The 23,675-nt window shown below is 47.2% G+C and overlaps 1 protein-coding gene across 6 annotated transcripts in view; it reads left to right on the top strand.

Annotated features, from left to right (window-relative positions):
* LOC140409371 (citron Rho-interacting kinase-like) overlaps positions 1–23,675 on the top strand; it is a 334,921-nt gene that overhangs the window by 91,640 nt on the left and 219,606 nt on the right. For 4 of the 6 annotated variants that reach the window (XM_072497833.1, XM_072497819.1, XM_072497829.1 and 1 more), the window contains exons 10-11: positions 7,826–7,979; positions 21,835–22,018. In XM_072497833.1, the coding sequence (XP_072353934.1) occupies positions 7,826–7,979; positions 21,835–22,018 (338 nt within the window). Of the gene's footprint in view, positions 1–7,825; positions 7,980–18,393; positions 18,530–21,135; positions 21,291–21,834; positions 22,019–23,675 lie in introns of those variants that run through there. The other 2 variants (XM_072497846.1, XM_072497843.1) reach the window with 2 other exon arrangements.

The raw sequence follows: 23,675 nt of genomic DNA, 5'->3' as shown, positions 1-23,675 counted from the left end.
TGAGGCGAAGACCATGGTGGCGGACAGTGGGGGTAGATACGTGATGGTGAGTGGCAGATTGCAAGGTGAGGCGGTGGTGCTGGTGAATGTATATGCCCCGACCTGGGATGACGTGAACTTTATGAAGCGTATGTTTTTTTTTAAAATAATATTTTATTGAAAATTTTTGGTCAACCAACACAGTACATTGTGCATCCTTTACACAACATTGTAACAATACAGATAATAATGACCTTTTTTAAATTTAAACAAAAACAACAACAAATAAATAAATATTAAATAACAAAAAAAAAACTAGCCCTAATTGGCAACTGCCTTGTCTCAGGCCACCCCCCCCCCCCCCCCCCCCCCCCCCCGCCACCCCCCCCCCAAAGTCCTGGGCCGCTGCTGCTGCCTTCTTTGTTCTCCCCTATCTATCTTTCCGCAAGATATTCGACGAACGGTTACCACCGCCTAGTAAACCCTTGAGCCGACCCCCTTAGGACAAACTTAATCCGCTCTAACTTTATGAACCCCGCCATATCATTTATCCAGGTCTCCACCCCCGGGGGCTTGGCTTCTTTCCACATTAGCAATATTCTGCGCCGGGCTACTAGGGACGCAAAGGCCAAAACATCGGCCTCTTTCGCCTCCTGCACTCCCGGCTCTTGTGCAACCCCAAATATAGCCAACCCCCAGCTTGGTTCGACCCGGACTCCTACTACTTTTGAAAGCACCTTTGTCACCCCCATCCAAAACCCCTGTAGTGCCGGGCATGACCAAAACATATGGGTATGATTCGCTGGGCTTCTCGAGCACCTCGCACACCTATCCTCCACCCCAAAAAATTTACTGAGCCGTGTTCCAGTCATATGTGCCCTGTGTAATACCTTAAACTGAATCAGGCTTAGCCTGGCGCACGAGGACGACGAGTTTACCCTGTTTAGGGCATCTGCCCACATCCCCTCCTCAATCTCCTCCCCTAGCTCTTCTTCCCATTTCCCTTTTAGTTCGTCCATCATAGTCTCCCCTTCGTCTCTCATTTCCCTATATATATCCGACACCTTACCGTCCCCCACCCATTTCTTTGAGATGACTCTGTCCTGCACCTCTTGTGTCGGGAGCTGCGGGAATTCCCTCACCTGCTGCCTCGCAAAAGCCCTCAATTGCATGTACCTGAATGCATTCCCTTGGGGCAACCCATATTTCTCGGTCAGCGCTCCCAGACTCGCAAACTTCCCATCCACAAATAGATCTTTCAATTGCGTTATACCTGCTCTTTGCCACATTCCATATCCCCCATCCATTCCCCCCGGGGCAAACCTATGGTTGTTTCTTATCTGGGACCCCCCCAGTGCTCCGGTCTTTCCCCTATGTCGTCTCCACTGTCCCCAAATCTTCAGTGTAGCTACCACCACCGGACTCGTGGTATAGTTCCTTGGTGAGAACGGCAATGGGGCTGTCACCATAGCCTGCAGGCTGGTCCCCCTACAGGACGCCCTCTCTAATCTCTTCCACGCCGCTCCTTCCTCCTCTCCCATCCACTTACTCACCATTGAAATATTAGCGGCCCAATAATACTCACTTAGGCTCGGTAGTGCCAGCCCCCCCCTATCCCTACTACGCTGTAAGAATCCCTTCCTCACTCTCGGAGTCTTCCCGGCCCAAACAAAACCCATAATACTCTTTTCTATCATTTTGAAAAAAGCCTTCGTGATCACCACCGGGAGACACTGAAACACAAAAAGGAATCTCGGGAGGACCACCATCTTAACTGCCTGCACCCTCCCTGCCATTGACAATGCTACCATGTCCCATCTCTTGAAATCTTCCTCCATCTGTTCCACCAACCGCGTCAAATTTAGCCTGTGCAATGTGCCCCAATTCTTAGCTATCTGGATCCCCAGGTAACGAAAGTCTCTTGTTACCTTCCTCAACGGTAGGTCTTCTATTTCTCTACTCTGCTCCCCTGGATGCACCACAAACAGCTCACTCTTTCCCATGTTCAATTTATACCCTGAAAAATCCCCAAACTCCCCAAGTATCCGCATTATTTCTGGCATCCCCTCCGCTGGATCCGCCACATATAGTAGCAGATCATCCGCATATAAAGATACCTGGTGTTCTTCTCCTCCCCTAAGTATTCCCCTCCATCCCTTGGAACCTCTCAGCGCTATCGCCAGGGGCTCAATCGCCAGTGCAAACAGTAATGGGGACAGAGGACATCCCTGCCTTGTCCCTCTATGGAGCCGAAAATATGCCGATCCCCGTCCATTCGTGACCACACTCGCCACTGGGGCCCTATACAACAGCTGCACCCATCTAACATACCCCTCTCCGAACCCAAATCTCCTCAACACCTCCCACAGATAATCCCACTCCACTCTATCAAATGCTTTCTCGGCATCCATCGCCACTACTATCTCCGTTTCACCCTCTGGTGGGGCCATCATCATTACCCCTAACAACCTCCGTATGTTCGTGTTCAGCTGTCTCCCCTTCACAAACCCAGTTTGGTCCTCATGAACCACCCCCCGGGACACATTCCTCTATTCTCATTGCCATTACCTTGGCCAAGACCTTGGCATCTACATTGAGGAGGGAGATTGGTCTGTAGGACCCGCATTGTAGCGGATCCTTTTCCTTCTTTAAAAGAAGCGATATCGTTGCTTCTGACATAGTCGGGGGCAGTTGTCCCCTTTCCTTTGCCTCGTTGAAGGTCCTCGTCAGTAGCGGGGCGAGCAAGTCCAAATATTTTCTGTAAAATTCAACTGGGAATCCGTCCGGTCCCGGGGCCTTTCCCGTCTGCATGTTCCTAATTCCTTTCACCACTTCTTCTACCGTGATCTGTGCTCCCAATCCCATCCTTTCCTGCTCTTCCACCTTGGGAATTTCCAGCCGATCCAAAAACTCCATCATTCTCTCCCTCCCATCCGGGGGTTGAGCTTCATACAATTTTTTATAAAATGTCTTAAACACTTCATTCACTCTCTCCGCTCCCCGCTCCGTCTCTCCATCTTCGTCTCTCACCCCCCCTATTTCCCTCGCTGCTCCCCTTTTCCTCAATTGATGTGCCAGCAATCTGCTCGCCTTCTCTCCATATTCATACTGTACACCCTGCGCCTTCCTCCATTGTGCCTCTGCAGTGCCTGTGGTCAGCAAGTCAAATTCCACATGCAGCCTTTGCCTTTCCCTATACAGTCCCTCCTCCGGTGCTTCCGCATACTGTCTGTCCACCCTCAAAAGTTCTTGCAACAACCGCTCCCGTTCCTTACTCTCCTGCTTCCCTTTATGTGTCCTTATTGATATCAGCTCCCCCCTAACCACCGCCTTCAACGCCTCCCAGACCACTCCCACCTGAACCTCCCCATTGTCATTGAGTTCCAAGTACTTTTCAATGCATCCCCTCACCCTTAAGCACACCCCCTCATCCGCCATTAGTCCCATATCCATTCTCCAGGGTGGACGCCCTCTTGTTTCCTCCCCTATCTCCAAGTCTACCCAGTGTGGGGCATGATCCGAAATGGCTATAGCCGTATATTCCGTTCCCCTCACCCTCGGGATCAATGCCCTACCCAACACAAAAAAGTCTATGCGTGAATAGACTTTATGGACATAGGAGAAAAACGAGAACTCCTTACTCCTAGGTCTACTGAATCTCCACGGGTCCACCCCTCCCATCTGCTCCATAAAATCCTTAAGCACCTTGGCTGCTGCCGGCCTCCTACCAGTCCTGGACTTCGACCTATCCAGCCTTGGTTCCAACACCGTGTTAAAGTCTCCCCCCATTATCAGCTTTCCGGTCTCTAGGTCTGGGATGCGTCCTAGCATTCGCCTCATAAAATTGGCATCGTCCCAATTCGGGGCATACACGTTTACCAACACCACCATCTCTCCCTGTAATTTGCCACTCACCATCACGTATCTGCCCCCGTTATCCGCCACTATAGTCTTTGCCTCGAACATTACCCGCTTCCCCACTAATATAGCCACCCCCCTGTTTTTCGCATCCAGCCCCGAATGGAACACCTGCCCTACCCATCCTTTGCGCAACCTAACCTGATCTATCAGTTTCAGGTGCGTTTCCTGTAACATGACCACATCTGCTTTAAGTTTCTTAAGGTGTGCGAGTACTCGTGCCCTCTTTATCGGCCCGTTAAGCCCCCTCACGTTCCACGTGATCAGCCGAGTTGGGGGGCTTCCCACCCCCCCCCCCTTGCCGGTTAGCCATCATCTTTTTCCAGCTTCTCGCCCAGTTCCCACGCGGCTGTATTTCTCCCAGACGGTGCCCCCCCGCCCATCCTTTCCCGCACCCACTCCCCCCTTTCCCCAGCAGCAGCAACCCAGTAATTCCCCCCTCCCCCCCCCCCCCCCCCCCCCCCCCCCCCCCCCCCCGCTAGACCCCCCGCTAGCGTAATTACTCCCCCCATGTTGCTCCCAGAGGTCAGCAAACTCTGGCTGACCTCGGCTTCCCCCCGTGATCACGGCTCGCCCCGTGCGGCGCCCCCTCCTTCCTGCTTCTCTATTCCCGCCATAATTATCATAGCGCGGGAACCAAGCCCGCGCCTCTCCCTCGGCCCCGCCTCCCATGGCCAACGCCCCATCTCCTCTCCCTCCCCACCTCCCCCCATCACCACCTGTGGGAGAAAGAAAAGTTACCATACCGCAGGATTAATCATACAATCCCTCTTCGCCCCCCCCCCCCCCCCACTCGTCCCACCACTTTGTCCAAACGTTCATTTTCGTAGTCCAATCATTCCAATTTTTCTTCTACAATAAAAGTCCACGCTTCATCCGCCGTCTCAAAGTAGTGGTGCCTCCCTTGATATGTGACCCACAGTCTTGCCGGTTGCAGCATTCCAAACTTTATCTTTTTTTTGTGAAGTACCGCTTTGGCCCGATTAAAGCTCGCCCTCCTTCTCGCCACCTCCGCACTCCAATCTTGATAGACGCGGATCACCGCGTTCTCCCATTTACTACACCGAGTTTTCTTCGCCCATCTAAGGACCATTTCTCTATCCTTAAAACGGAGAAATCTCACCACTATGGCTCTGGGAGCTTCTCCTGCTCTCGGTCCTCGCACCATAACTCGGTATGCTCCCTCCACCTCCAACGGACCCGTCGGGGCCTCCACTCCCATTAACGAGTGCAGCATCGTGCTCACATATGCCCCGACGTCCGCCCCCTCCACACCTTCAGGAAGGCCAAGAATCCTCAAGTTGTTCCTCCTTGCGTTATTTTCCAGTGCCTCCAACCTCTCCACAGATCGTTTCTGGTGTGCCTCCTGTATCTCCGACTTCACCACCAGGCCCTGTATGTCGTTTTCATTCTCTGCTGCTTTCGCCTTCACGACCCGAAGCTCCTGCTCCTGGGTCTTTTGTTCCTCTTTCAGCCCTTCAATCGCCTGTAGTATCGGGGCCAACAACTCTTTCTTCATTTCCTTTTTTATCTCCTCCACGCAGCGTTTCAAAAACTCTTGTTGTTCAGGGCCCCATATGAAACTGCCACCTTCCGACGCCATCTTGGTTTCTGCTTGCCTTCCTTGCCGTTGTTCCAAAGGATCCGCTGCAATCCGGCCACTTTCCTCTCCTTTTTCCATCCGTGTCCAGGGGGGAACACCCTTCTGGTTTACCGCACGGTGTTTTCAGCCGTTAAAATTGCCGTTGGGGCTCCTATCAAGAGCCCAAAAGTCCGTTTCACAGGGAGCTGCCGAAACGTGCGACTCAGCTGGTCATCGCCGCACCCGGAAGTCTATGAAGCGTATGTTGGGGCGCATCCCGGACCTGGAGATGGGAAAGTTGGTAATGGGGGGGGACTTCAACACGGTGCTGAACACGGTGCTGGACCCAGGGCTGGACCGGTCCAGATCTAGGACCGGGAGGAGGCCGGCAGCGGCCAAGGTGCTTAAGGGCTTTATGGAGCAGATGGGAGGAGTGGATCCCTGGAGATTTACTAGGCCAAGGAGTAAAGAGTTTTCCTTCTTCTCCCATTTCCACAAAGTGTACTCCCGGATAGACTTCTTTGTCCTGGGAAGCGCTGATCCCGAAGGTGGCAGGAACGGAGTATTCGGCTATAGCCATTTCAGATCATGCCCCACATTGGGTAGATCTGGAAGTAGGAGAGGAAAAGGAACGGCGCCCACTCTGGAGATTAGATAAGGGACTGTTGGCGGACGAGGGGGTATGAGTAAGGGTGAGGGGCTGTATTGAAAGGTACCTAGAGATTAATGATGATTGCGAGGTCCAGGTGGGAGTGGTCTGGGAGGCGCTGAAGGCGGTGGTTAGAGGGGAGCTGATCTCCATAAGGGCCCATAAAGGGAAACAAGAGGGTCAAGAAAGGGAGAGATTGTTGAGGGAGATTTTGAGGGTGGATAGGCAATATGCGGAGGCTCCAGATGAAGGGCTATACAGGGAAAGACGGAGATTGCACACGCACTTTGACTTGTTGACCACGGGTAAGGCGGAGGCACAATGGAGGAAGGCACAGGGAGTGCAGTATGAATACGGAGAGAAGGCGAGCCAGCTGCTGGCCCAACAACTTAGGAAGAGGGGGGGGGCGGCGAGAGAGATCGGAGGAGTTAGAGACGAGGAGGGAAAGATGGAACGGGGAGCGGAGAGGGTGAACGGGGTGTTTAAGGTATTTTACGAGAGGCTATATAAGGCTCAACCCCCGGAAGGGAAAGAGGGAATGATGCGTTTCCTAGACCAGCTGGAGTTCCCGAAGGTTGAGGAACAGGAGATGACAGGACTGGGAGCGCAGATTGAGGTGGAGGAGGTGGTAAAAGGAATTGGGAACATGCAGGCAGGGAAGGCCCCGGGACCGGATGGGTTCCCGGTGGAGTTCTATAGGAAATACGTGGACCTGCTGGCCTCACTTCTGACGAGAACCTTTAATGAGGCTAGGGAAATGGGTACACTACCCCCGACGATGTCGGAGGCGACGATATCGCTGATCCTGAAAAGAGACAAGGACCCGCTGCAGTACGGGTCATACAGGCCTATCTCCCTCCTGAACGTAGATGCCAAGCTTTTGGCCAAGGTGATGGCGACGAGGATAGAGGACTGTGTATGATAGTAACCTCAACCCCACATTCCCGTCTACCCCCGATAACCTTTCGCCGCTTTGCTTATCAAGAATCTATCTACCTGTGCCTTAAAATATATTCAAAGATTCTGCTTCCACCGTCTCTTGAAGAAGAGAGTTCCAAAGACACACAATCCTTTGACTGAAGAAAATTCTCCTGATCTGTCTGAATTGGAAGACCCCTATTTTGAAATAATGGCCCTGTGTCCTAGTTTCTCCCATGGGAAAAAAATCATTTGCACATCCACCCTGGTAAGGCCTCGCAGGGTTTTGTTTGTTTCAATCAAGTCACCTCTTGCTCTACTAAAGTCGAGCAGATACAAACTTAGCCTGACCAGCCTTTCTTCATTCGGCAACTTGCCCATTCCAGGCATTGGTCCAGTAAAACCTTTTTGACTTGTTTCCTGTGCGTTTACATCTTTACTTAAATACGGAGACCAATACTGCACTAACTTTTAGATGATACTAAACTATGGTCTGATTTAGAGGGTTGCCAACTATTCTGAGGAGAAGTGAGAGTACTACAGAGGGATAGGAAATGGGGGGTAAGAAGGGTGATTAAAGTTTGTGTTTTGAGTAGACACATTGGTTTATATTGATCTGAGTGATCTTTGTCTCGGATCTGTATGGCTAAGTGTAGTTGGTTAGGATTCCTAAGTAATCTTTTGATCCGTGTGTTCGTTCATTCACTTACACTAGGATGTTTTACCTCTAATAGACTTTAATTATATGCTACTACATCTATGCTGCTCTTTTATTGCAGAGAACTCTGAAATTTCCAGAGGAGCCTAAAACTAGTAAGGAGTTTTATGATCTGGTGCAAAGTCTGCTGTGTGGGGCAAAGGAGCGGTTGAACTATGAGGGACTCATCTGCCATCCATTTTTTACAAACATTAACTGGAACAATATCAGGCACAGTAAGTTTCCCCTGTTGAATGCTGTGGTGCTTGCGTGTGTGTATATTAACTGGGTGACTTTGATGTTGACACTGCTGTCCAATGAGCTGCAGTAATGCACTTGCATTACATTACTTGCATCCAACAAAATTTCGGGAATATTTTAACTTCATTCTGGAGTGTGATGTATAATTTTATTGCTGACAGTATGCAGTCCTATAAAAAAGAGAAAATACTGCTTTCGCCAAACCCTCTGTCACAGTTATCTTTCCCCTAAAGTTGTTGCTACTTCAAATGTCAAGTCTGAGGTACACTTTGTCCTCATTGTGTTTAGATATTGATCCAGTGAATTAAAGGAATGTTTGAGGTACAATGTTGTGTCCAGGAATCTGGGCATTTTCTTTGGTTGAAATTGAGTGTTTCCTCCCCCACTTCTCCGGGTTCAACCTTCCTCTAGAGCAAAGTGTTTCTGTAGCAGAGAGTCTTGCTCTACTTTACTGACTGGTCAGGCCAGACCACCTCTTACTCAAACCACAGTTGTAGTGTAAGTTTAGCTGTAGTAACTTAGTCAAATTCATAAATTAGTAGAAATATTACCAACAATTCTTGGTGAGAGAGACCATGGCAGGCTTCCTTTGCATTTTAATAAGTTACCTCAGGCTCTGCTGAATTGTGCAATAATTTCCTAATCCCATTGGACCCGATTCAACCAAAACATTTCTAAATTGCCATTTTGGGCGAGTGTCACAGGGTGTTTCTCGCCGGCTTTTTGGCTGCTTTTCAACCACACTTGGGGCACGATCTTCCGGCCATGCTGATTGATTGATATTTATTGTCACGTGTACCGAAGTACAGTGAAAAGTATTTTTCTGCGGCCAAGGGAACGTACATAGTAGACAAAAGAATAATTGACAGAGTACATTGACAAATGGTACATCAACAAATAGTGATTGGTTACAATGCGGAACAAGGGACCCAACAAGCAATACAGGAGCAAGAGCAGCGTAGGCTGTCGTGAATAGTGTTCTTACAGGGAACAGATCAGTCCGAGGGAGAGTCGTGGAGGGGTCTAGTAGCTGTGGGGAAGAAGCTGTTCCCATGCCTGGATGTGCGGGTCTTCAGTCTTCTGTATCTTTTGCCTAATGGAAGGGTCTCAAAGAGGGCAAAGCCTGGGTGTGAGGGATCTCAGACAATGCTGTCTGCCTTCCTGAGGCAGCAGGAGGTGCAGACAGAATCAAGGGGAGGGTGACAAGCTTGTGTGATGCGTTATTATAATAATAATATAATCTTTATTGTCACAAGTAGGCTTACAGTGCAATGACGTTATTGCGTAAAAACCCTAATCGCCACATTCCGGCGCTTGTTCGGGTACACAGAGGGAGAATTCAGAATGCCCAAATTACCAAACAGCACATCTTTCGGGACTAATGGGAGGAAACCGGAGCACCCGGAGGAAACCCAGGCAGACACTGGGAGAACAGTGCAGAGTCCGCACAGACAGTGACCCAGCCGAGAATCGCACTGGGACACTGGTGCTGTGAATCCACCGTGCTAGCCACTGTGCTGCCATTAGGCTGAGTTCACCACATTCTGCAGTTTCTTGCGATCTTGGGCCGAGCAGTTGCCATACCAAGCTGTGATGCAGCTGGGTAGGATGCTCTCTCTGGCATATCTGTAGAAGTTTGTGAGAGTCGATGCGGACATGCCAAATTTCTTTAGCTTCCGTAGGAAGTAGAGAGGTTGTTGGGCTTTCTTGACTGTTGCTTCAACATGAGTGGACCAGGATAGACTGTTGGTGATGAAGCCATTGATGTAGACGGGGGGGGGGGGGGGTCGTGCTACGCTTCCCTGATGTCGATGATCAGTTCGTTGGTCTTTCCAACATTTAGAGAAAAGTTATTTATGGTACACCATGCAACCAAGTGACCTATCTCCCTTCTGTAGCCTGATTCGTCTTTGTTTGAGATACAACCAACCACAGTCGTATCATCCGCAAACTTATAGATGGAATTGGAGTTAAATCTTGCCACAAGTGTGTGTGTGTGTGTTCTTGAAGCAGATGGGGACCTCGGAGCAGAGAAGTGACGTGTTGAAGATGTCTGCGAATCAGCGCGTGCTCGGCCAGGGACTCCGTCGGGGCCCGTTGCTTTCCGCGGGTTTACTTTCAAGAAGGCAGCTCTTGCCTCCGAGGCTGTAATAGTGGGTATGGGTGTGTCTAGGGCTGTTGGGGAGGGTGGCACTGATGTATTGGCAGACTGTTCAAAGCGGGCATAGAACTTGTTCAGTTCATTGGGGAGGGATGCTTCAGCCCCAGAGATTCTGCCTGGCCTTGCTTTGTAGCCTGTGATCTTGTGCAAGCCCTGCCATCGACGTCGTGGGTTTGTGTCGTTGGCCTGGTATTCTAGTTTGATCCGGTATTGTCTTTTGGCGTCGCTGATGGCTTTCTGTACGTCTTACCTGGATTTCTTATATAGGTCAGGGTCGTCAGACTTAAATGCCTCCGTCCGGGACCTCAGCCGGGAGTGGACCCTTTGGTTGAGCCAGGATTTCCGATTGGGGAACACCCGTATTGTCGTCTTTGGTACACAGGCTGTGTGTCGGAAAAGCAGCTCGCCATGGAACAGCGTGACCGGTGAAAGGTGGGAGACCCCACTCCCTGGATCTACCTGGCTCACAACGCCTCTTGAGATCCAGTGCAATCTCGCGACACATTGCAAGGGGAATCCTGCCCACAATGGGCGGGATCAGTTTTTGGCAAATCTGCATATTAGAGTGAGGCATTAAACCGTACTCTAAGGTGCAGATTCCCGAAGTACCTATGGCTTTGGGTGAGCCCGTTCAGCACTGGCCTCCCCAAACGGGGACCAGACGGAATGACACTCGTGGGGGTCCCCTGCTGCATGCTCTTTGGGCAGGGTGGTACCCTGGCACTGCTGGTGTTACCTGGGCACCGTGGCAGTGCAGGCATTGCCAAGCTGGCATTTTTTGCACACTGGATTGGGCTGGGATTGTTGATGTAAAGCCCCCGGCTTTTACCTGCGGATACGACCGGAGAATGGCCGGGTCCGTGGCCGCGCATGCGCACGGCGACGGCCTGTGGCGGCCGTGCTGTGCAACATGGCGCCAGCCGCGCGCAGACCCGGCCTGCCAAAAACTGCCCCCGTAACCAGCTTCGGCACACCCTGACTAGCCCCCGCCAGTCCCCTCAGACTCCGCCGAAGCTCCCCAACTGTGGTGGCACTGGACTCAGTCCGCAACCGCCACATGAGGTCCCGGAAAGGTGTGAGCACACGTGTCCCACTCGGCCCATTGGGGACGGAACATGGGGGAGGGACTCCGGTTGCGTCCCGAGACCGTCCATAAGGCGTGTGGCGTACTCCCCGAGTATGCCGTTTTTCAGGGGGTGGAGCATTGCAAAAACGGCACCACCCCCGATTCCGGCTTAAACGGAGATTCTCTGACCAGTCGCCCAACGTGATTTTGGCGTCATCGATCAGAGAATCCGATCAGAGAATCCAGCCCAATGTCGAAGAAAGCTTGGTGAGTTCCTGAAGTGCATCTTGTAGTTGGTACACACTGCTGCTACTGTACGCTGATGGTAGGGGGAGTGAATGTGAATGGAGTGTCGATCAAACAGGTTGCTTTGTCCTGAATGGTGTCGAGCTTCTTATGTGGCATTCATCCAGGCAAGTGGAGAGAATTCCTTCACCCTCCTGACTTGTGCTTTGTAGGTGGTGGACAGGCTTTAGGGGGGTCAGGAAGTGAGTTACTTGCCCACAGGATTCCTAACCTCTGACCTAGTCTCCTAGCTACAGTATTTAGACGCCTGGTCCAGTTCAGTTTTTGGTCAGTGGTAACCCCCAGGATATTGATGGGGGATTCAGCGATGGTAATGCTGTTGAAGGTCGAGGGACGATGGTTAAATCCTATCTTGTTGGAGATGGTCATTGTCTAACACTTCTGTGGCACAAATGTTACTTGCAATTTGTCAGCTCATGCCTGGATATTGTCCAAGTACGGTGGCACAGTGGTTAGCACTGTTGCTTCACAGCGCCAGGGTCCCAGGTTCGATTCCCACTTTGGTCATTGTCTGTGCGGAGTCTGCACATTCTCCCCGTGTCTGCGTGGGTTTCCTCCAGGTTCTCCAGTTTCCTCCCACCAGTCCCGAAAGACATGCTTGTTTGGTGAATTGGACATTCTGAATTCTCCCCAGTGTACCCGACCAGGTGCCAGAGAGTGACGACTAGGGGTTTCATTACAGTGTTAATGTAGCCTACTTGTGGCAGTAATAAAGATTATTATAAACATGGACTGCTTCACTGTTTTGAAGAGTTGTGAATGGTATTGAACTTCACTTGTCATTATTGGGCTTAATGTGGCCCATTTAGCTAACTATTATAACTTTATCATTGTGTACAATTTGAATTGTTCTCTCCTTTTGAGAGGTGGAGGTCTCACCTATTGAAATGGGAACACATTAGAACGTCTGTTTCAATACAGAGTGTGAGACACTGGGCTTGTTGGCACATCTTTTTGGTGCAGTGATTGTCCTTCGAATTCTAGAATGGCATCACACTCATATGGGGACAAATTGTACCAGGTACCACATTGATGAGGGTATTGGGGTGCATGTAGTAAACGTCCGTGTGGAGACCAAACAAATGATGGCACTAAATCATCATTTAAAACTGATTTGATGTCAGTGATACTGTTTTGGACTTCAGTCCTCCAGATTATGGCCTCTTTTAACCACCACAACTGATGAAGGAGCTGTTTAAAAGAATCAAGTACTTACAGGCTAGTTGCTGGTTACTTTTTCCTGGTTATCGGTGTCATTCTACAAGTGTTTGTTACGTTTGATAGTTGTTTCAAGTTGCAATCGTGCGACAGGTTTTGACTTCAGGATTCTGCTCTGAGATGGTGATGCACAAATGTGCATTCCATTTGAAATCTAGCATTGACTTGGAGAATGCACAGAGGCCAAAAAGCGCAGGATAATCTGGTGGAAGGGATCGGAGGACAGTCTGCAGGAGGCCATGTAGAAGTAGGGCCCACAAGGAGGAATATTGTGTGACAGCTGTGCTTCAGTAAAGATGCCCTCACTGTGACCCGTCATCTGTTGCAGAGTGAAGAGGCTGTGAAGGTGACTGTGCAAATGAACCTTTATGCATCTGGAGTTAGATGTTTGCAATCCACTGTTGTGTAAGGGAGGTCACGGAGTTTCTTTATTCAATTTGAGTTAACTACATTTAATTCTGCATTTCCTGAGAGAAGCCAGCTAAGTGAACTTGTCACTTTGCTTGGATTGCAACCTTCTCCATGGTTCAGGGTGCCATATTCTGCACAAGTATTACTTTGTGGGTGTCACATGTCAGCTTTGCCCGCTATTGCAACTGAAAGGAATTCTACTCCCGCAACGTGAATATTGGCAGCCAATCATGCAGACCAATGTCAGATGCAGCGGCTGCAGTCATCATGCCTTTGTTTTGCAGCAGTCTGCTATGCCAGCTGCATTTGAGTACCGTGGTTAATGATTCCGGTGCACAACTCCCACACTAGTGTGAAGCATTCATACAATGAAGGCCATGCTGTCACACAAAATGTGGTAGAGTGGACCATTGGCATGCTGAAACAATGCTTCCACTGTCTGGATAATTCTGGAGTTAGAGTTATAGTTGTCTACTGCATGCTGCACAACCTTGCTGTTATGAGGAGATGGCCATTGCCACTCGTGGTGAGAAGCTGTGGAATAATCGCATGAAGAAGAGGAGCATACTAGACATGCCCTTTCTGCCCACGATGTCCATGAAAAGCTCAACTGAGTGCAATAACAGTAGCTGCAAACCTGATTTCCCCATTCACCAATAATCCCACACGTTACCTTCCCGTTGTTATTGGCCATTCGAACTACCACTTGATGACAGTGCAAAAATAATCCCCCCACAAAATAAACATTCTGAACCAAATTTATAAATTAAATCATGTCATGCTGCTTACAAAATTCGACTAAACGGCCTGCTGCCTCTGGATGCAGCTTGGCAGATGGTAAACTGCTGCCGTTTAACGGATGAGATTTCCAAAGGAGGAAGCCTTTGTTATAGTCTAGAAGGCTCGACGACAGACTGCACCATCTCGATGTGGGCACGGGAGCCTGGGTTTGCTGGCAGACCTGTATCTGCAAGGGCACTTGCGGACTGTCAGGAAGATGTACGAGGTCTTCCTGAGAGAGGACAGTAATTTCATGCTCCATGGAGCCATTTCCGCAACCTTGGACAGCACCTGTTTGAGCACAGATGTAAGCACCCTGAGCTTTCATGGTAACATGTTAACCTGCATGACTTTAGCCTGAACCTCCGTTGCAGCACTGAGATTTCTGCTGTTGACTGCAAGTGTGAAATCAAGTGACAATGTTCTGCCTTCATTATCATTTCGCCTTTTGGTAATCCACCACTGCCTGACTAGGTTGCTAGGTACACAAGTAAAATTGTGATGTGGGGAGGGTAAGAAATTGCATGCATCTTATAATCATCATTTGCAGCATATAAATCAGAAATTTATATGGGTTTGGAGGAAAGTGGGCTGTTAGAGGGAGGATTAGATATTAGATTACTGCTATCTCCCATGCTTTCTGCCTTATTGCTAGCCACAAACTCAGCAGGGAACATCTAAATAGTGGCCACCACTGTGTCTCATGGGGGTTAAGACATGCTGACATGTCCTTCCCACTCTGAGTAGCTCCTGCTGCCTCCAGTTTTGTTCCAATTTTATCCTGCAAGACTGAGAAGGAATTATGTTGTTAAATTGTGCAACCTGTTTGAGTTATCTGGCTGCCAAAGTTGAATAGTTGACAGTGTGAGGTCTAAAACAGTGTTAAGTGTGCGAAGGTGAAGTAAAGTATATGGTACAAGTTCTGATTGGAGATTGTTGGTAGGTGAGTGATGAGGAAGTGGAGATTTGAACACTGTCAGGCTCCTTTTACTACTTGTATCCCTATAGAAGACTTTGGGATTTCCCTTTATGTTGGCTGCCAGTCTTGTCTCATAATCCCTCTTTGCTTCTCTAATATGCTTTTTCGGCTCCCCTTTGAATCTTCTGTATTCTTCTTGGTTCTCAACTGTATTTTCTACCTGACGCCTGTCATAAGCACACTGTTTCTTCTTTACCTTCATTTCTCTCTCCTCCATCACGCAGCGAGCTCTGGATTTACTTGTCAAAACTAATTAAAACACATAATGTTTTAACACATGTAGAGATGTGCTTTAGTATTAGAGATATTGCCCCAATACTGGACTCAATTCTTCCACAAAAGTGCCAGTGCATGGCACTCCTCCATCTAATGTTGCTTGTTTGTGTATGAAATACACTAAAAGGCAACAATCAGTACCATAGGAGGAACTGGCTGCACTGTTCCTTGTACCTCAGCTGGAGAAAACATCCCCTTTTCAGGGCTGGGTACCAAAATTCTGGTTCAGTACCTCATAGACTGGTTACAAACCTCAGTGCACAGGGAGGCCACGAGAGGCCAGTTTATCTTTGACAACGTTGTGGCTGAGGTGCTTCCCAACATTGGGGTAGATGGTATAATTGATAACAGCCATACTAGTTCTGTAATATAGAACATAGAACATAGAAAATACAGCACAGAACAGGCCCTTCGGCCCACGATGTTGTGCCGAACCTTTGTCCTAGATTAATCATAGATTATCATTGAATTTACAGTGCAGAAGGAGGCCATTCGGCCCCTTGAGTCTGCACCAGCTCTTGGAAAGAGCACCCTACCCAAACTCAACACCTCCACCCAACACCAAGGGCAATTTGGACATTAAGGGCAATTTATCATTGGCCAATTCACCTAACCCGCACATCTTTGGACTGTGGGAGGAAACCGGAGCACCCGGAGGAAACCCACGCAGACACGGGGAGGACGTGCAGACTCCGCACAGACAATGACCCAAGCTGGAATCGAACCTGGGACCATGGATCTGTGAAGCAATTGTGCTATCCACAATGCTACCGTGCTGCCCTTAAGAACAAATAAATCTACACTATATCATTTTCCCTTAATCCATGTACCTATCCAACAGCTGCTTGAAGGTCCCTAATGTTTCCGACTCAACTACTTCCACAGGCAGTGCATTCCATGCCCCCACTACTCTCTGGGTAAAGAACCTACCTCTGATATCCCTCCTATATCTTCCACCTTTCACCTTAAATTTATGTCCCCTTGTAATGGTGTGTTCCGCCTGGGGAAAAAGTCTCTGACTGTCTACTCTATCTATTCCCCTGATCATCTTATAAACCTCTATCAAGTCGCCCCTCATCCTTCTCCGCTCTAATGAGAAAAGGCCTAGCACCCTCAACCTTTCCTCGTAAGACCTACTCTCCATTCCAGGCAACATCCTGGTAAATCTTCTTTGCACCTTTTCCAGAGCTTCCACATCCTTCCTAAAATGAGGCGACCAGAACTGTACACAGTACTCCAAATGTGGCCTTACCAAGGTTTTGTACAGCTGCATCATTACCTCATGGCTCTTAAATTCAATCCCTCTGTTAATGAACGCGAGCACACCATAGGCCTTCTTCACAGCTCTATCCACTTGAGTGGCAACTTTCAAAGATGTATGAACATAGACCCCAAGGTCTCTCTGCTCCTCCACAATGCCAAGAACTCTACCGTTAACCCTGTATTCCGCATTCATATTTGTCCTTCCAAAATGGACAACCTCACACTTTTCAGGGTTAAACTCCATCTGCCACTTCTCAGCCCAGCTCTGCATCCTATCTATGTCTCTTTGCAGCCGACAACAGCCCTCCTTACTATCCACAACTCCACCAATCTTCGTATCGTCTGCAAATTTACTGACCCACCCTTCAACTCCCTCATCCAAGTCATTAATGAAAATCACAAACAGCAGAGGACCCAGAACTGATCCCTGCGGTACACCACTGGTAACTGGGATCCAGGCTGAATATTTGCCATCCACCACCACTCTCTGACTTCTATCGGTTAGCCAGTTCGTTATCCAACTGGCCAAATTTCCCACTATCCCATGCCTCCTTACTTTGTGCAGAAGCCTACCATGGGGAACTTTATCAAATGCCTTACTAAAATCCATGTACACTACATCCACTGCTTTACCTTCATCCACATGCTTGGTCACCTCCTCAAAGAATTCAATAAGATTTGTAAGGCAAGACCTACCCCTCACAAATCCGTGCTGACTATCCCTAATCAAGCAGTGTCTTTCCAGATGCTCAGAAATCCTATCCTTCAGTACCCTTTCCATTACCTTGCCTACCACCGAAGTAAGACTAACTGGCCTGTAATTCCCAGGGTTATCCCTAGTTCCTTTTTTGAACAGGGGCACGACATTCGCCACTCTCCAATCCCCTGGTACCACCCCTGTTGACAGTGAGGACGAAAAGATAATTGCCAACGGCTCTGCAATTTCATCTCTTGCTTCCCATAGAATCCTTGGATATATCCCGTCAGGCCCGGGGGACTTGTCTATCCTCAAGTTTTTCAAAATGCCCAACACATCTTCCTTCCTAACAAGTATTTCCTCGAGCTTACCAATCTGTTTCACACTGTCCTCTCCAACAATATCGCCCCTCTCATTTGTAAATACAGAAGAAAAGTACTCATTCAAGACCTCTCCTATCTCTTCAGACTCAATACACAATCTCCCGCTACCGTCCTTGATCGGACCTACCCTCGCTCTAGTCATTCTCATATTTCTCACATATGTGTAAAAGGCCTTGGGGTTTTCCTTGATCCTACCCGCCAAAGATTGTTCATGCCCTCTCTTAGCTCTCCTAATCCCTTTCTTCAGTTCCCTCCTGGCTATCTTGTATCCCTCCAATGCCCTGTCTGAACCTTGTTTCCTTTTCAGGGCTGGGTACCTATTAATAATAATAATAATCTTTATTATTGTCACAAGTAGGCTTACTTGTCACAAGTAGGCTTACATTACACTGCAATGAAGTTACTGTGAAAATCCCCTAGTCGCCACACTCCGGTACCTGTTCGGGCACACAGAGGGAGAATTCAAAATATCCAATTCACCGAACAAGACCCCTTTTGGGATCAATGCATTAATTAATTGCAGTGGGAATATGGATGAACTGTTTCATGTGCTGTTTTATTTGTTACACTAGACTGGATTTAATGATGGACCAATTTTACCTGCAGTGTGACCAGCTTGATATTAGTTTAGATGTGATTACCAGTAATGTGTGCACACATTCTGTGTTGGTTGTTATTTGGTTTTTGTTGAGCGCTGTGTTTATAATACTTTGTACATCATTACAGTCACCTGTTCTGTGGGTTTGTAACTGGGACTTTATTATGAGTCACGCATTAATGAATATACAATGAAGAAAATCTACACTGCACTGTAGAACCTGTGAGCTCTTGCCTCCAGAAACTGGTATTGTGAACTGTTGCTCGAGTAATCTGGTATCTGCGCCTAATGCTGACGATGCTGCTCAAATAGGGTAAACTGTACTGATGTGCTAACCTGTTATGGACTTGTAAATGGCGGCAGGATGAACATTGGGCATCACTCGGGGTACAGTAATTTAGATTCATTTTATAACTGGATTGTGGTTGTTCTGTCTCCTTACATAGTGGGTCGATTTATATCGGTTATTGATCTTCTTCATGAGGGATGTTATGATATTGCAGGGATGTGAGCATGTTTTGGTTTATTTTCTGAACCCATCTATGTACTACAAAATGCTGCATTAATGTCTGAATGGAATAGGATGCCATGGAAACAAAATTGCCAATGTAAGCAGTGCTACAGAACAGGAACAGTGTGTAGGTGTTCCATCCCTCTGAAGGATAGGCTCATATTGATCCACAGCATAATTATAGTCTCCAAGCTGCACGTTAACCCCTCCAGCGCTGCAAGGGAAGTGGAGCTGAACTCTACATTAGCAGGGAATATGTTTTGCCGCCTATTTTCCATCTTCCTTTCTCGTTTTAAGTATGTTAGAATAAATTATTCAGCTTCTGCCAACCAAATCATTTTTATCACATTGTTCGCCAGGCTAAAACAGTTTAATCCAGATTGCTCTGTGCCAATCCTGAGTGAGCAACTCTGTTCATTGTACAATCCACCAGTTTTACCCATTGCTGGGCTGTTTTTCTCCCCTTTTCTAAGGAAGTGATACCATTCTACAGCTTACTCGTGCTGACAGCTCTCTGATGCCTTAGACGGAAAGCCTTTCGCATCCTGGCCCCAGCAGTAAGTGTTGGAAAGCTATTTAACCATCGTAGGGGTTTCGAACACAGACCTGACAATATAAGTGAATTTTGCAGCACCCTTTGTCAGATGGTTACCAAGGAAAGAAATCCTGGCTGTTTGTTATTCCCTTCCTGCCCTCTCTGGCCAAAGGACTCTGGTCAATAGTAATGTCCTCTTCTGGTAATATTTGCTTACAATACCAAGGGGCTGAACCTGCAACCGTTTCTAGTCTGGCTGTCTCAGCATTGCACCTTGTATGCTTGCCCATTCGGGGAGTGGGAGTAATCTTTTAATAGTATGATACAGCTAGTTACTTTTACATTGGAGCAACTCCAATGCTTAATAATGAGGGGACAGATCGAGATGTATGGCCCCCTATTAAATTGAAATTTGTGTCAACTTTTACGATGGAATACATGTCAGTGCAAAAATATTGTAGCCCCAAGAGTCAATTAAAATATATTAATATGACTGTTTTATTCATGAACAGGAGAAGCTAGGTGGAGGTTTCCTTTCGAAAAGCAATGTTGTGGTTGGTTCCCGATCCTTGTGTATTGAGTCGATCAAGAGGAGGCTGCTCCTTCACAGGGAGGAGAAAAATGGATTGGGGGAGGGGGGGGGGGGGGGGGGCGTGCTGCTCTTGCTTGCCACCTGGTGGTTGTTTATAGTACTGCATTAAGAGAAAGCTGGATGTTGGTTGGCTTAACTTCACTCCGGGAATGGTGCATGGTCGGGGAGGGGAGAGAACTTCAAAGAAAAAAAAACTTCAGGGGATAAAAGCAGACTTGCAAAAGTGGACGGTAAATGTTGAAACAATGACAGAGCAGGTGTATTTCCAAAAGGGAACAAAGTAATACTGATGCAGAGTGAGAATGGTATTGGGAACAAAGTTATTCAGTGTGGGAGTTGCATTATGGTTTGGGAGGAGCCTGACTCCCGCCCATTATCGGATGAAGCTTTTCTGAGGATCGACCTGTCATTCAGTTACTATCTCTGATTTGACTTGAGCTGCTATTTGATTTTTAAAAAATGAAAACTAACCCATGGAAGAAGGAAATAGCAGAAATTGACTGGTTGACACATTGATATTGTGCTTCTGCTCTTGAGCCAGGAATACTTCAACCCACTGAAAGGAAAGGAGAGATGGTACATTGTGTGATTGGCCATGTGGAAGTAAATGAAAGAATTTGAAATGTGTTTAAAAATGTCAAGGGGGCCAGTAATTGCTTTCTACATGAATCCGATCCTTTGTGACTATTGTTTATACTAAATTCTCCACGACTTGTACAATATTACTCTGCCATGCTTTTACTCTGCTTCAGATTCTGCAATTTTCTATACACAAATAATTTATATTTCGGATGGGAACAGTAACATCTTGTGTGTTGCACGAACACGCACGATGCTAACAATTTCTAATCTTCCCCCATTCGACTTTGAACCTTGGTCAGCAAAGTGTTGCTCCTGCACGAACCTGGTCAGAATCTTGGTGATGCAGGGAGACAATGCATTTTGCTGATAGAACGGTCCGGTGTCTTATCTGGGAACCTTTGGATGGACCACCGGACTGCTCAGTTTTGCTGAAAGGTGACCTGTCATCCCCGCCACATGGCACAGTCCACCCGAATAGCAAAGTAAAATCAGTGTGTTGAGTGGCTTAGCTCGACAATGTGCCTGCAGATGCTTATGTTCCCAACAGCTCAGGGGACTGCCTCTGTCTCTTTTGGAAGGTTCCTTTCAGCTGATCCAGTGTTCTTGAGAAGGTGTCAGCAGCATGACCTGCGCGGAGGCTGTTGCTGCAGGACTGACCAGCCCAGAACTGTCATGGTTAAACCTGCAGTTTCTCGGAAGAAGTAGATTGGCACGAATGCTGCAGTGCTGACTGAGTTTGGCTACTAGCATATTCATTACTGAAATATTGTACTTGCAGTGCAGAAATAAAGTTTCTGCAGGCTGCAGCAGTCTGCCATTGTCAATTGGTTCCACAGCATTATCCGATTAGTCATTTCCAAGGAATGTTCTTGATGAATTGAGGATTATAACAAAATGTATTTATGATTACGGTATACCAGAATGCTCTGTAAGTAATTGCCTTTGAAATATGTATCTTTTTTACTGATTAGCTGGGTACTAGCTACTGTGGAAGCCAAGTAAGTCCTTAATGTGGCTCTTAATTATTGCGAAAAGTAAAGATTATTGCAGCATTGTATTTCTGTTATGAACTTCTCTATTGCCACAATTGTTTTTGGCATCAAATAAAATAAGGAGTGATTTATGTTGTAGCATAAGGATGGGTGGAGCCTGGACCAAGTATTTATAATTTTCCTTCTGTATATCGCAGTATTTTCATAGAAGTACAGTGTATATGTAACGCAATGAAGCTTCTGGATTCATCTGCAGAGTAATATTAGAGATGATCCTAAGCTTGTATGGCTGTCAGGTTATCTGTGAGTAAGATCCACTTTTACCTCAAACTGATGTAATGAGCTGTGACAGCCAATTGAATACACAGCTCCAGTAGTGAGTCACTCCTCATTTTTATTGGTACGATTGCATGCCGGCTGTTGCCTCTTCGTTCGCTATACTTTTGCCGAATTCCAGCATATCTTGTGCTCCCCTTGCAGTTCCACCCCCTTTTGTACCCACACTGGAAACTGATGATGATGTGTCCAATTTTGATGTGCCGGAGAAAATCTCGTGCCCGACGATCAAGGCACGGCAGCTGAACAAGCCTGGCTTTACAGGAGAGGACTTGCCATTCGTGGGGTTGTCCTTTACCAAGACACTGGCTGCACTCTCCTGCTCAGAGTAAGTGCAATCACTCAGTTAACACTTTCACCCTCAGCGTAATGCTCGTAGACCTGCAAAGGGGCAATGTATTTCAGTGTAACAAGAGAGTCTGACAATTGTGTTTTGAAATGCCTATGCAATAATTGCTTCAGTGCAGTTATCAACAATAATGATCTTTATTGTCACTGTTGACCTTTTTTAAATAATGTTCGATTAGTAAAGATCTTTTTCATGGGAAATATTGCTTCATTGAACTTCCAACATGTCCAAGTGGCAGTTAACTTGCAAAGAATTCTTGCTTGTTAGCTGAGCTAGGATCAAAATTTCCAAGTGTGACCCCAGTTACCATCTGAGTAGGGACTGCTGCTCTTACTGCTTGTTTGTCTGTAGATTGTTCCAGTGTATAGATGAGCTGCTTTACTGTTTTAAATCTTTGCGCGTTTGTCAGGATGGCCGAGTGATCTAAGGCCCTAGACTCCTTGCCCAACTGAAGTCTGGGATTTCTGGTCCCGTTCTAAGGCTGTGGGTTCAAATTCCATACCAGAAACAAACCTTTGGTTTGGAAAGAGGCTCGGGTGAAATATATAGACAGCAGACGAGTGCGCGATGAGCATGAATACAAAGAGATTATGAGACAAACCAAAAAGTAATTGGGAAGGCCAAGAGGAACCATGAAATCAACTTATCAAGAACATTAAACAAAGTGGTAAAATATCTGACCGGTACATCAATTTACAAAAAGGGAAGGCTGTGATGGAAATGGGATTATTAAGGAATAGATAATACCACAGGTAATGGTTGGGAGATGGCAGAGATATTGAATAATTATTTTGGTTGGGTATTTACCGAGGAGATAGATCAGGTCGACATGACTTTAAGTGATATGATGAGATGAGTAATGAGCTAAGCATTTTTTGTTTTAAAGAAAGAGCATGTGTTGAATAAATGAAACTCAAAAGAGGATTAAACTTCTGGTCTGGATGGATTTCATTCATGTATTTCAAAAGAATCCAGGGAAGAGGTAGCGGAGGCGGTACTCCACATAATTTGATTTAAAAGGAGGTGTCATGCCAGAGGGTTGGTGGATAGCTAATGTAATTGATATTTTTATGAAAAGGGACAGAACATGTACAGGGAATTCCAGACCAGGGAGCTTGACATCGGTGAAAAGCGAAATAATGGAATCCTTATGAAAAGCGAGAATAGAAAAAACCTTCAATGTGAAATATAATAAAGAATAGTCAGCATGGATTTCAAAAGGAAAAATCTTTCTTCGCCAACCTTATTGAGCGTTTTGAAGAGGCGACAGAGGGAGCAGACAATGCTAATGCAATAGATGTATTTTATCTGGGTTTTTGAAAGGGACTTGATATGCTGCCACATAATAGACAAATGAATAAAGTCAGAGAATGCAGAGTCTGGGGACAAGTGGCAGAACGGATTGCTAACTGGCTTCAAGACAGAAATCCGGGATTGGGAGTAAAGTGTAGTTGTTCAGAGTGGCAGAAGGTGGAAAGTGGCGTTCCAGAAGGATCACTGTTCACCGTTACATGAATAATTTAGACTTTGGAATCAAAAACACTGTTTCTAAATTTGCTCATGACACCAACTTGGGTGGGGGCGGTGGTGGTTGGGGTGGGGTGGGTAGTAATGTGGTAGACTGAAAAATTTACAG

This window comes from Scyliorhinus torazame, chromosome 1 (assembly GCF_047496885.1).
Source record: "Scyliorhinus torazame isolate Kashiwa2021f chromosome 1, sScyTor2.1, whole genome shotgun sequence".
NCBI lineage: Eukaryota > Metazoa > Chordata > Chondrichthyes > Carcharhiniformes > Scyliorhinidae > Scyliorhinus > Scyliorhinus torazame.
The sequence above is the reverse complement of the archived record's forward strand: the minus strand, read 5'-3'. Positions and strand labels throughout refer to the sequence as shown.